At 42.1% G+C, this 12,447-nt stretch overlaps 1 protein-coding gene across 1 annotated transcript in view; it reads right to left on the reverse strand.

The window, feature by feature from the left end:
• The window catches only part of si:dkeyp-72a4.1 (uncharacterized protein LOC100148058 homolog), a 49,762-nt gene extending 37,837 nt beyond the window's left edge, over positions 1 to 11,925 (reverse strand). The window contains exon 1 of the mRNA XM_034192980.1: positions 11,797 to 11,925. Coding sequence (XP_034048871.1) covers positions 11,797 to 11,836 — 40 coding nt within the window. The 5' untranslated portion in view covers positions 11,837 to 11,925. The remainder of the gene's footprint in view (positions 1 to 11,796) is intronic.
• Positions 11,926 to 12,447: the final 522 nt, after the last annotated feature.

The raw sequence follows: 12,447 nt of genomic DNA on the forward strand, positions 1-12,447 counted from the left end.
CACACCCTCATCTTCAGCTGCTTATCCAAGACTGGATCACGGTGAGCTGGAGCCTATCCCAGCAGTCAAAGGGCATGAGGCACATCTTGAACAGGACGCCAGTCTGTTGCATTTTAATTGAATTTGTTACATTTTTATAGCTTCAAATCACAGCAAAATTGCCTCAAGGCCATTCACACAAGTAAGGTCTAATCTTACAACCCCTAGAGCAAGCACATAGGTGACAGTGGTAAGGAACAACTCTCTCAGTTAATTTTGAGGAAGAAACCTCAAGCAGACCATACTCAAAAGGGTGACCCCCTGCTTAGGCCATTCTAACAGTTACAAACTTTTTACAAAGTTTGACAGAGCAGAAGAAGCAACAAACAGGAATTCAAAACATCTTTTGCATCAGCTTCTCACATCGAGACAAACACACACACACACACACACGGGTGATTCTTAGACTATGGGCACTTATTATGTCCTTTGATCATATTGTATGAAAAACAGAAAAAAGGGGAAATTTCACACTTTTATTGTTATCTTTACAATGAAAGTGTGTTAAGAAATTTGTTCTAGTAGTCTATGATGACTTTTCACCTTTTTTCAGCATCATTATATGCAAATATTGCTGTTTTGTGCTTGTCCCACACCCAGACTTTTGATCTTCACTGATAAAAATGAATGGTAAAGAAACGTTTTTTTCTAATGTTTTAAAATATCTCTGAATAAAATGTCAGTAAAATAATCAAAACATAATTCTGGTATTCAATGTCATACAACTGTTGTGATTTTTTTAAACAAAATGTAGTTGTCCCACACTATTGCCGTAATTTCCACCACAACACTGTAATGTCCCTTTAAACAGTTTGTATGAAACATTGTTTGGGTAGTTTCTATGGAGATAAACAGTGACATCAGAGCACATGTATATAGCGCCAAATCACAACAAATAGTTGCCCCAAGGCGCTTTATATTGTAAGGCAATGGTGTGGTGGAAATTACATTTACAAGGCCAATAGTGCCCGTAGTTAAAGAATCACCCACATATCTATGGACAGTTTAAAGTTTCCAATCCACCGAACCTGCATGTCTTTGGGTTTGGGAGGAAGCCGGAGCAGCTGGAGGGAACCCACGCAAACATGGGGAGAACATGCAAACTCCACACAGAAAGGCAATAGGTGGGAATCAATCCCATTTGAGGTTTTCACGTATCCCATAATCCCTTGCACGCCATTGCTGCAGAGTAGCTGCAGTCAAAACAACAGAGAATCCACACGGTGACAATTGTAAATGAATATTATACTACAAAAATGTAATTTTTTTATGCTTTCCGTCACATTAATAAGAGACTGCTGCGTGATACCCTGAAAACTTGCTAAAACAATTATAACAAATAATCCGTGTGTGCTACGTGGAATTTAATAAGCACAAACCGAATTTCAGACATATTATATATATTAGTCTGGAACAAAGAGGACAAACAGTGTTGTAAAGGACAATAATAAAGATGTTAAAGAGCAAACTTCACTTTTCCCCAGAACGACATGATCAGGAAGTGTGTAGCTCACAGCAGCTCCCATTGAAAATAACGGAGAGACAACCTGTGATTCTCGCATGTTTACATAAAACAAACACAATAACAATGTCTATAAACCCAGAGAATATATTCATGAGAATTTTAGGCACAATATAAAAATAGCTTTATGTTGCGATGTTCATGGTGTTGTCCGTGTGCAGCGTGATCAGAGCTTCTCAATGCAGTTCTCAATGTTACTGAGATCTCGCAGTGCAGCGACCTCTCCGAGGTTTTTCGGGGATTTGAAACCTGAAAAGCCTCAATGACCTTCTCACTGTGAGGCAAAACTAACGACTAAGCCAATGTGCTGCCCATCACATACAATATAAAAAATATGTTTATGTCAACACTGTATAAGTCATACATATTTCAGTATTGTAATCATAATGATTGTGCTTCTCAATAGTGACCACTCCATGTCTGTTTCTGATACTGTCATGTGAGTTTCAGAGAGTCCTTGAGCTAGAGGTGGCTGCAGTGGAACACCAGTTCATCTTCATTGATGAGGTTGGATTCAAGCTCACAAAAATATGACAGAGGGGAAGGAATATAATTGTTGCATGCCATTGTTGAAGTTCCTGGCCAGAGGGAACATCACAATGTGTGCAGCGATTACCCACCATGGCGTCATCCATCACGCTACCCTTGGTCGCTACAACACTGCCCATCTGATCACATTACTGGACACACAACACAACACACTCATTCCACCAGATCAGATAGACACCCCAGAGCAACTCAGGTACGTAGCCATTTGGGACAATGTAAGTTTCCACCGGCTGCTCCGGTTCATAACTGGTTCCCTGCCCACCCATGCTTTTTAGTTGTTTATTTTCCTCCATATTCCCAATTCCTCAGTCCTATTGAGGATTTTTTTGTTGTTGTTGTTTGTTTTTTATGCCTGGAGATGGAAAGTGTATGACCGAAATCTACAAACGTGTACGCCCCTTCTCCAAACTATGGAAGATGCATGTGGAAATATAGCAGTTGATGCTTTTCATGGCTGGATTTGCCACGCCAGGCGATATTACCCCTGCTGCTTGACCAGGGAAAACTTTGCTTGTGATGTGGATGTTGTGTGGGCCGCTGAAGAGGAGGTACTGCTGGCCCACCACCACCAGATGGCGCCCTGCTTGGAGTGCGGGCTCCAAGCACGAGAGGGCATCGGAGCCGCTGGGAGTGACAGCTGTCACTTATCAGCACCAGCTGTCACTCATCACCATCACTACAAAGGCCGGACTGCAACTCCACCTCCTCGCCGAGAAATCAGCTACCGAACAAGGTAATTTTCTCTGCGGTGATTATTCTTGTGACTTAACAGTGGTCTGTGTGCAGCCGTGTTCCTGCGAGGTCTATTTAAGGCTGGATTGGCGGACAGTGAGAGGACGACGGTCTTCGTCTCTCACTCCATCCAGGAAGGAGACCAACAGGAGCTGCACGGGTGATATTGTATCTGGAGGTGGAGGATCTCCCTCCCGGAGGAACTACTCAGGGAACGATTACTGGGTGTGTCTTCACACACCCACCATTAACTGTTTCTGTTTCTGCCAGCAGTACCTGGTCTGACAGCTGGAGACGGTGGCCACCTGGGACCCAGGACTTGGTGGCTCCGGTTTCTTCAGATCCGTTGGCAGTGGAAGCCGTGTGGGATCCGGCTCTTCTCTGGACAGACGTCTTCTATCCTCGAGCCTGCCCACACGTCACCTTGTGTATGATTGACTGAACTCCTCAACTGCAATTGTCTGTATTCCGTTGTGCAATTCACAACATTAAATTGTTACTTTTTGGCTCATCCATTGTCCGTTCATTACCGCCCCCTGTTGTGGGTCTGTGTCACTACACCTTCCCAACAGTGGATGAGCTGCTGTGGCCAAACTGAAACAGAAGAGAGGATACAGCATAGTTTTTTTTTGTTTTTTTTTACTGTTAATCTATACAGTAAATTCGTGTGCTGTTTTGTATGTAGACCACTGTATGTGCAGCTTTGGGATGTACACTCTGTACATTGGTTCTGTGGGAAAAATAAAATATTTTTATAACCATGTAATTGTGTGCTCTTATATATATATATATATATATATATATATATATATATATATATATATATATATATATATATATATATACGCGTATATATATATATATATATATATATATATATATATATTATATTTATTTTTATAATACTGTTATTATGATAATACTGATAATACTGTTTTTAGTATTCTGAGGATTTTTTGTTTCAACCCCTTATGATTCCATCTTTCTTTTGCTTCCCTTTGTAGATTCAGCTGTTTATAAGAATGTTGCACTGTCCAAAAATAAAATGTAATTATTTTTTCCTTCAACTTATTCTTTATCATAAACATTGTCCATCACCATAACATCTGCTGTATTTTGGATACATTCTTTCTAAATTCTTATTTCTTAGTTTTAGTATTGTTCTGTAGATTGATGCGGGTGAGGCATTGTCAGTGTAATACACAAATAATACAATTAAGTCACACATGCCAAAGTGAAATTTTACATATGCACTTGCTGTGTGTCTGTATATATATATACAAGGTCTATTAGACAATAAACCGACCCTTTTATTTTTTTTTTAACTATATGGATTTGAATGACGTGCGATTCCACCAATCATGCTTGAACCCTCGTGCGCATGCGTGAGTTTTTTTCACGCGTGTCGGTGACGTCATTTCCCTGTAGGCAGGCCTTGAGTGAGATGTGGTCCCGCCCTCTCGGCTGAATTCCTTTGTTTCACACGCTGCTCCAGACGACCCGCGTTGCTTTATCAAAATTTTTTCTGGACCTGTGAGGAATATCCGAGTGGATACTATTCGAGAAATTAAGCTTGTTTTCGGTGAAAAGTTTAACGGCTGATGAGAGATTATGGGGTGTTTCTGTCGGTGTAAGGACTTCCCACAGAGCAGGACGTCCTGCAGCGCTTCCAGGCGCCGTCGTCGGCCTGTTTCGACCTGAAAACATCCTAATTTAAGGCTTAATTCACCCAGGACGTCGTGAGAGAACAGAGAAGATTCAGAAGAGGCCGGCATGAGGACTTTATGCGGACATTCCACTGTTTAAGGACATTTTGTAATGAAAGACGTGCGCGCAAATTCACCGAGTCGTTTCCGTGACGACTCGGTGAATCTGTGTGCGCCGCGACAGGAAAAACACCTCCGTGTTGAAAAACATTTGTAAAATTCAGGCAGCTTTTGATGGCTTTCAACAAGTGAGTAACTGAGAAATTGTTTAACAGCTTGGGCATGTTCCAACTTGCCCGTTAAGGTTTCCAACGGAGGTGTTTTTCCTGTCGCGATGCCCCGCGGTCGGGTCCGTCCCGACATGCGACTCTGCCCGCACGTTCTTTCATTACAAAGTGTTCGTTAACAATGGAATGTCCGAATAAACTCCTCATGCCGACTTCTTCTGAAAGTTCTCTGTTCTCTGACGACTTACTGGGTCAACAGAGCCTGAAATGTGGAAGTTTTCAACTTGAAACAGCCAGACGCTGCCGCCTCAAAGCGCAGATCGCCGTCAGGCACCGTGGGCCGCCCTTAAAGCGACACGACCAGACCAAAATCTCTCATCAGCCGTTAAAATTTTTACCGAAAACCAGCTGAATTTATTGAATGGTGTCCACTCAGTTGTGCCTTACAGTTTTGAAAACATTTTGATCAAACAAAGCAGCAGTCTCTGAGCCATTCCTAAACAATGAAAAAACGACGAGAGGGTGGGCCACTCCTCACTCAAAGACTGCCCACAGGCGAATGACGTAACCGACAGGTGTGAAAAAACTCTTGCATGCCCACGAGGGCTCAAGCATGTCTGATGTAATCACACGTGATTCAAATCCATATGGTTTTTGAAAAAATAATAAGGTCGGATACTTTTCTATTGAGATGCAGCAGCACGAAATATACATTAATGTATTGGTTTGTCATATAGTATGGATGCTGTTTGTTGGCTTGGCATCACCATCATCAACATCATAAGAAGCTATAGAAACTCTCTTTGGAACATCAAGAAATAGAGCTTCATAATTTCTCAAACTGATCTCTCTGCCAATATTCTAAGTGCTGAGGTTTGACAGAGAAATTTTTGAACACAGAACTTCTTCATTACATGACATATCATGTGGCATCGGCACCCTGCTCCCAGACCAACCGAATGTTTTAAACACTCCCCTGAGTTTTTTTTTTTAATCTTCATAAGTGTGTCTTTAATATTAATCTGAATTACTTCAAAATTCAAATTTATTAATTTATATAGCGCCAAATCACGACTAGTCACCTCAAGGTGCGTCACAAACGTCATTTAAGACAGAATAAAATGAATAAAGACTAAAAAAAAAACAACAAAAAAAAACAAAACCTTAAAAAATTAAAAAAAAAACTTTTATTCTTCTCTACAAGAGTCAGACAGAAGTCAGACTTCCAGAGCAAGAATTTTAGCTAAGGAAGCTTCTGCGATTTGAAGTGAAACGTCCTCGCGTCAAGCAACCCAGTCCAGTCGAAGATTCAAGCTTCTCTACTATTAAAAAAAATAAACATTTAAAACATAAATAAGTAAAAGGAATAAAATAAATAAAAGGAATAAAAGAAGACACACAATCGTATAAAATACTAATGATAAAACAGGGAAAAAGTGTGTCTTCAGTCAAGCCTTAAAAGTCTCCACAGAGTCCAACTGCAAGATCTGCGCAGGCAGATCATTCCACAGAGCTGGGGCGCAGTGAGAAAAGGCTCTGTAACCTGATGACTTTTTATTCACCCTAGTGATGCACAATAGGCGTGCACCCCGTGAACGCAGGGGCCGAGCCGGTACGTAGGGCTCAACCTGGCCGGACAGGTAGGGTGCCAGTCCGTGAACAATTTTATAAGCCAATAATAACACTTCAAAAATAATAACACTTTAAAATCCGATTATTTGTGTGTGTTACAACCCTGTCTCACGGCATGTTGTGATTCAGGAGCAGGATATATACAAGGTCTGTTAGAAAAGTATCCGACCTTTTTATTTTTTGCAAAAACCATATGGATTTGAATCACGTGTGATTGCATGAGCCAAGCTTGAACCTTCGTGCGCATGCATGAGTTTTTTCACGCCTGTCTCCTCTGCTCCTCTTTCCATAACAAAAACTCCTGTAACAGTGGAATGTGCCGTTCATTTCGACACTGGACGCTGTGTTGATCCGGGATGTCATCTGACTTCTACAGGAATTGCGGAAGACGTGGACATCTGCACTTTTTCGGCACATTGAGACAGACGTGCAGAGGAATTCCGCGCGTCACGGTGGAGCCGCATGGCACAAAGCAATGCCGTGATGAAGCCTCACAGGACATGTTCTGGCATGTCCAGCTCAGATAGTCACACGACTGAAAAGCCACAGAAAGCCATCTGAAAGCCGTCCTGTGAGACCAACACGGAGGTGCTTTTGTCCCGCGCCATGAGCGGCTCCGTGGCGCATCCCTCCACTTCTCTTTCCATGAAAAAAACTCCTGTAACAGTGGAATGTGCTGAAAAAGTCTTGATGTCCACGTCTTCTGCCATTTTTGTGGAAGTCAGACGACGTCCCGGATCAACAAAGCCTTCACGTTGGAAATGATCTGGTTGTTTCAGCGGGGTTTCAGCCTGTCGATTGGCGCTCGGAGTGCGGCGTGCTCTCAGACGCTGTGGGCGGTCTTTAAACCGGCTGGATCACTCCTTAATCTGTGTAATCCCTCAAAGCCATTTGAATTTTCCGAACGGTGTCCACCTGGAGGTCTCTCACAGTTTCTGGAAAAATTTGATGCAGAAAAGCTCCAAATCATTCAGACATTTATTCGCAATAAAAATCCGACGAGAGGGGTGGACCACTGCTCACTCAAAGCCTGCTCACAGGCGAATGACGCAACCGACAGGCGTGAAAAAACTCATGCATGCGTACGAAGGTTCAAGCTTGGCTGATGCAATCACACGTGATTCAAATCCATATGGTTTTTGAAAAAAATAAAAAAGGTCGGATACTTTTCTAACAGACCTTGTACATTAACCTATTAGCTTGTGATGTTGTGACGAAAAGCGCCTCATTTTCATCACGGCAGCACAAATTCATTCTCATTCATTCCGTGATGGCTGCACGGAATTAAAAGTGAAGAGGGGGGGTCGGGGTGGTTATGGTTAGGGTTGGGGTAGGAGTAGGGTTATTAATAGAGACTGGGCTGGTTATATCATTGTGGTCTAAAGGCCATATTTAATTTACCACTCAGTGAAGGCTAATATTTTGAGGAGTTTAGAAAAATGGAAATCCTCTGCACAGCTTCAGAATTCATTTGCGTCCAGGTCATATGAAGCCATGACGTGAAGAAATCAAAAATAAGGAAAAGCTTTTTCTTCATGCCAAAACTCAATTTCCTGCCCAACTTAAATACTAAAAGCTATTTCCTCAATGCTGCTTTATATTTTGGAGCAAGTGTTTTTGCACATTCAGACTGTTGGAGAAAAGTGTTGCTATCACAGAGAAAACTGGAGGAACATGAAGCAGAAGGATTTTCTTTATCTTTCTTTATCATGTTGTTTCTTCTTGCTCTTCCACATTATGTAATCCACTTCACACTTGCTGGTGTCACTGCTGTTAGTCAATATGACAGATTTAACTGTAAATTCTTTTTGGTTCACGTTGAGCGTGCACTTCTAATTGTGTGCACGTTTCGGCAAATTACAAATGCAATCTGTGCCACAGATAATCACAGATGTGTGCTGTGTTTGAAGTTGATTTTCTCTCAGATTAAGTGTGAAAATTAAGTGACACTGATTTATGCTGTGGTTCTTTTCCATCATGAAGCTTGTTAAGTTATAAACAACATTTAATTGCTTTAAATTTTTTTTTCATCTACCTTTTGTCAAAATCCGGTGGTTTCTGGCAAATTGTGTTTTTATATATATATATAGCACTGTGCAATTGCGCATTTAGTGCATCATAAAGGCACATTTAGTGCATCATAAAAGCTTTGAACAGTATGAAAACCTGATATATATTCATAAATAAATGAAATGTAATGTATTTCAACTTTAATGATAATCAATATGAAAATTGGATTATAATTATGTGTGATTTTTCACTATATAAGTCACACCAGAGTATATAAGTCAAAGGACCTCCAGAAAAATGTGATTTCAAGTATGAGTAGTTGTGTTTTATTATCATTTTAATAATAATAATAATAATAATAATTGTAGTGGGTGTGAGCGTGTGTGATCATGTCAAAACAGACATTGCATCACTAACGAGTAACATGCCCACCTGTCCGGAGCAGCAACACGCTCACATGAGTGGGCTCACGGCTCCAGGATGTGGGGTAGGGCAATTGAGCTGCCCACGCTGATCTGTCAGTCAGACTTTCTCATGACGTATGGACCATGTGGACGTTGTGATTGTGTGTCACGTGATGTGCCTGTTTGGTCGGATGGCGCGCTGTGACGCGCAGCCAGAGCGGCTGGGTTTTTATTTCTGTCTCTGTTGGGGTGGTGTGGGAATGCTGCTGGCCGGTGATTCCACCTCCAGTGGGACATGCTGGATATGCCATGATGTGTGTTCTATAGCTGTCAGCTGTTCCATCATGGACATGACAGCCATCCGGATGTACATACTGTCTGACAGCGATCACACTGCACTGCAACTACCGTTCGAGCCTTTGCCACCTCAGCCACACCTTGACAATGGAGGCTCATGGCGGAGCGGGGAATGACACACTCACTGTGCTCTGAAAAAATGCAGGGCCATTCGGACAGCCAGCTTGAAAGTGGTACCCTGCGCTCTACTTTTGTACTGGCTGCGCCAATGGCACCACATTTTCTAAGTGCCCTGCGAGTGGTGTTGGATGTTTGTGTGTGGCACCTGGACCCCCCCCCAAGAGTGGGTTGAATGGGCACTCGCCCGCCATTCACCATCATTCGGCTGCTGGCGTGAAGGCTGACTCGATTGTGCCAGTTGGCCAGGGTTTGACGTGGCTGATGATTTTCTGCAGCCTCTTGGCGGCGACACAATATGTCTGACCTGTGTTTGACATGCTGTGAGAATGTTGCTAGCACGATCAGATGGCAATGCGATCTCATCTTGCCCAATATTTGAATGGTATTATGGCGTGAGCGACACGCAAATGTAGAGTGCATGTGCTGTGCCTGAATGGATGCTGTACAAGGTGTTCGGTAGTGCGGCTCTGATTTTTCACAAGTGTCATTCAAATCCTCCTTCCTGTACCATTCCGCCTCATTCGTGTTATGTGTGAAGGAGCATTACATTTGTAGTTCATTGGAAGTTTTGGTTACTTGGAGTAGTTTATTATATTCATTGTTCATTGTTACTTTTAGCTTCTCAGACCAAAAGCGCTATTTTTTATGGTTAAGTTCTTTAAGGTTTTTAGCTCTTCTGACCGTATCATCATTCCATTTGGCGTTCATTACGACTCTTGGCTCCTTGTATCACTTGAGTATGTGTTTTTCATTCATTATTACTTCCAACACTGGTATTTTATCCAGCATCCATGAACCATCCAGCAGATGGCAGGCACAGTTATGGGATATTACACAGGCAAATCAAAATTGGTCTATAGATTGATTTGCTGCATCAAAAATCAACAAATGCAATAGCATGTGCACTTATATGTATAATTATTTTGTGAGATAAAAAAATACGTTTTGAGGTATTGAGTGCTTTTCTACAGTAGACTGGGCTCTTGTCCATGGTGTACCCCATCTCTCACCCTATGACTGCAGGGATGGATGAATGCATAAATGCATGAATGGATGGATGGATGGAAGGATGGATGGATGGGTGGATGGATGTTGACCGATTTCACATGACATCACAAATCAGGAAATTGGTCATATTGGACACACCCATTAGTCATTGTAAACAAAGTAAAACAAAAAGAGTTCATAGAAAACAACTATGTTGGGCTCTGGTGGATGCCGGGTAAATCATCTCTCCGGTATGGTCTGACAGTAGTTAAGTGCTCACGAGTGCTGGAACTGACAATTGAGCCTCCCAAAACTTACTGCAGTGCAGTAACTATAGCCTCATTGTACAGTAGTTACACCAGCTAAAAAGTCTTGTTCACAATAAGAAATTGAGGTGTAGGCATAGAATTAAAAAGGGACAATTCTTTGTCATTACAGCTATACCCTAGCTGGGTACAACATACCTATGAACTAAATCAGGAAGGATTTTGTAGTAATAAAATTATACGAAAGTCCACAGTTTTCAAGTTAAGGCCATTTCTTTACCTTGGAGGGTACCTTTTGGACAAAATGCACTTTTTGGTGTAAAAATGATACCCACATTGCCTTGTTTCTTTGTGTACTGACATCTATGTTATAATTTTTGCAGCTGGAGTTGAGGACTAAGCTGGACCATCATGTCATTGAGAATGGTTTGGCTTGGCCCTTTTTGATCCAGCCCCACCGATTGGTCTTTTCTACTGAAGTATTATTAGAAGCCATTATAGAATGATTACATGAAGCTGCGCTTGGTTTCAGTTCAGAAGGCTTCGGGTTCAAATCCCACCCCTGCCACATTTCTCCATGTAATGTGGAGTTGCGTCAGGAAGGGCATCCGGCGTAAAACCTATGCCAATTCAACATGCAGATCCACCTTGGATTTGCTGTGGCGACCCCAAGTGCAAACAATGGAGCAGCGGAAGGGACTTTACTTTACATGAAGCTTCAATGACTTCAGACATAAAAATCAAAAAAAAAAAAAAAAGTGTCAAGTTGAACTAACTACTTCACTTACTCACACGCTTATCTACATTTCGACAGTCTGAGCCCTACCAATGCAAGGAAACATCAAGGTAAAAATCAGGAAAAAGTACTTTCTGTCTGTGTAGCACAAGCCTTGTATCTAGGTCAGACAAATGCAATATTATCTACACCATATGTACTTTCACAGCTGTGATTTGAAAGTGAAGCCATCATTAGAGGAGCATTTTCTCCTTCAAGTGCCACCATATGGGTAAAGGTCTACCTTCTGTTTGCTACAGTAACAACCATTGTGATTCTCAACTCATAGTCCACAACACAAGTATTATACATGAGAGAGAAAGAAATGCACAGACTGGAGAAGAAACAGATGGATAGATAGGGCAAGAACGTGAGACAAGAAAATATGAATGTGTCAACAATGGAGGAAGAAGATAACGAGGCAGACATGAAGAACAGAGAAGGAGATGCATATGAAATTTGGAGTTTACCTGACAGGGAGTCAGAAGCCAGGCTTTCTTGCCGCTGCATCCTGAATGTTGCATTTGTGTCCAGCGTCTCCACAGAGTGAACAAGCCAGCATGCCTCACTGAGTGTTTGATGACGGAGTCCACGTCACACCTCGAAGGAGGGCAGGGGGGTGCATTGGAGACTAAGAAGCAGAAGGGTAGCAGGTAAGCAACGAGCATCTTTACTATTCTTCCCACTGCTCTCAGTCTCACTCAGTTTGTCTGTTTTTTGTTTTTTTTTGGGGGGGGGGAGCGGGGGGGTGACTCTTGCACATGACAGATAGACCTTTATTTTATGAGGTAGATCAGGAGGCTGGTGGGACATAAGGAGGGATGGATTTCAAGAGGTAGAGGTTGACGAAGTGCAGCCCCAATCAGTTGCTCATCATTGTAATCTTTCACAGTGTTGCCTCAGCGTGAAGTGTTGTGTAACCTTGCAACGCAGAATGCAAAAAAACAACAACAACAACAAAAAAACAATTCAGTCGGCACAGTTGGCGCTCACCTCATGTGATTGGAGAATTGTTTGCAAATCTGTGGCCAATACACAGTTTGAGTGACACAACGTTATTGCATCTACAAGCAATCAGGACGGCATTGTGTTTCCAAAGCAATGCAATTATGCATGCCTGC

This window comes from Thalassophryne amazonica, chromosome 17 (assembly GCF_902500255.1).
Source record: "Thalassophryne amazonica chromosome 17, fThaAma1.1, whole genome shotgun sequence".
NCBI classification, from domain to species: Eukaryota; Metazoa; Chordata; class Actinopteri; order Batrachoidiformes; family Batrachoididae; genus Thalassophryne; species Thalassophryne amazonica.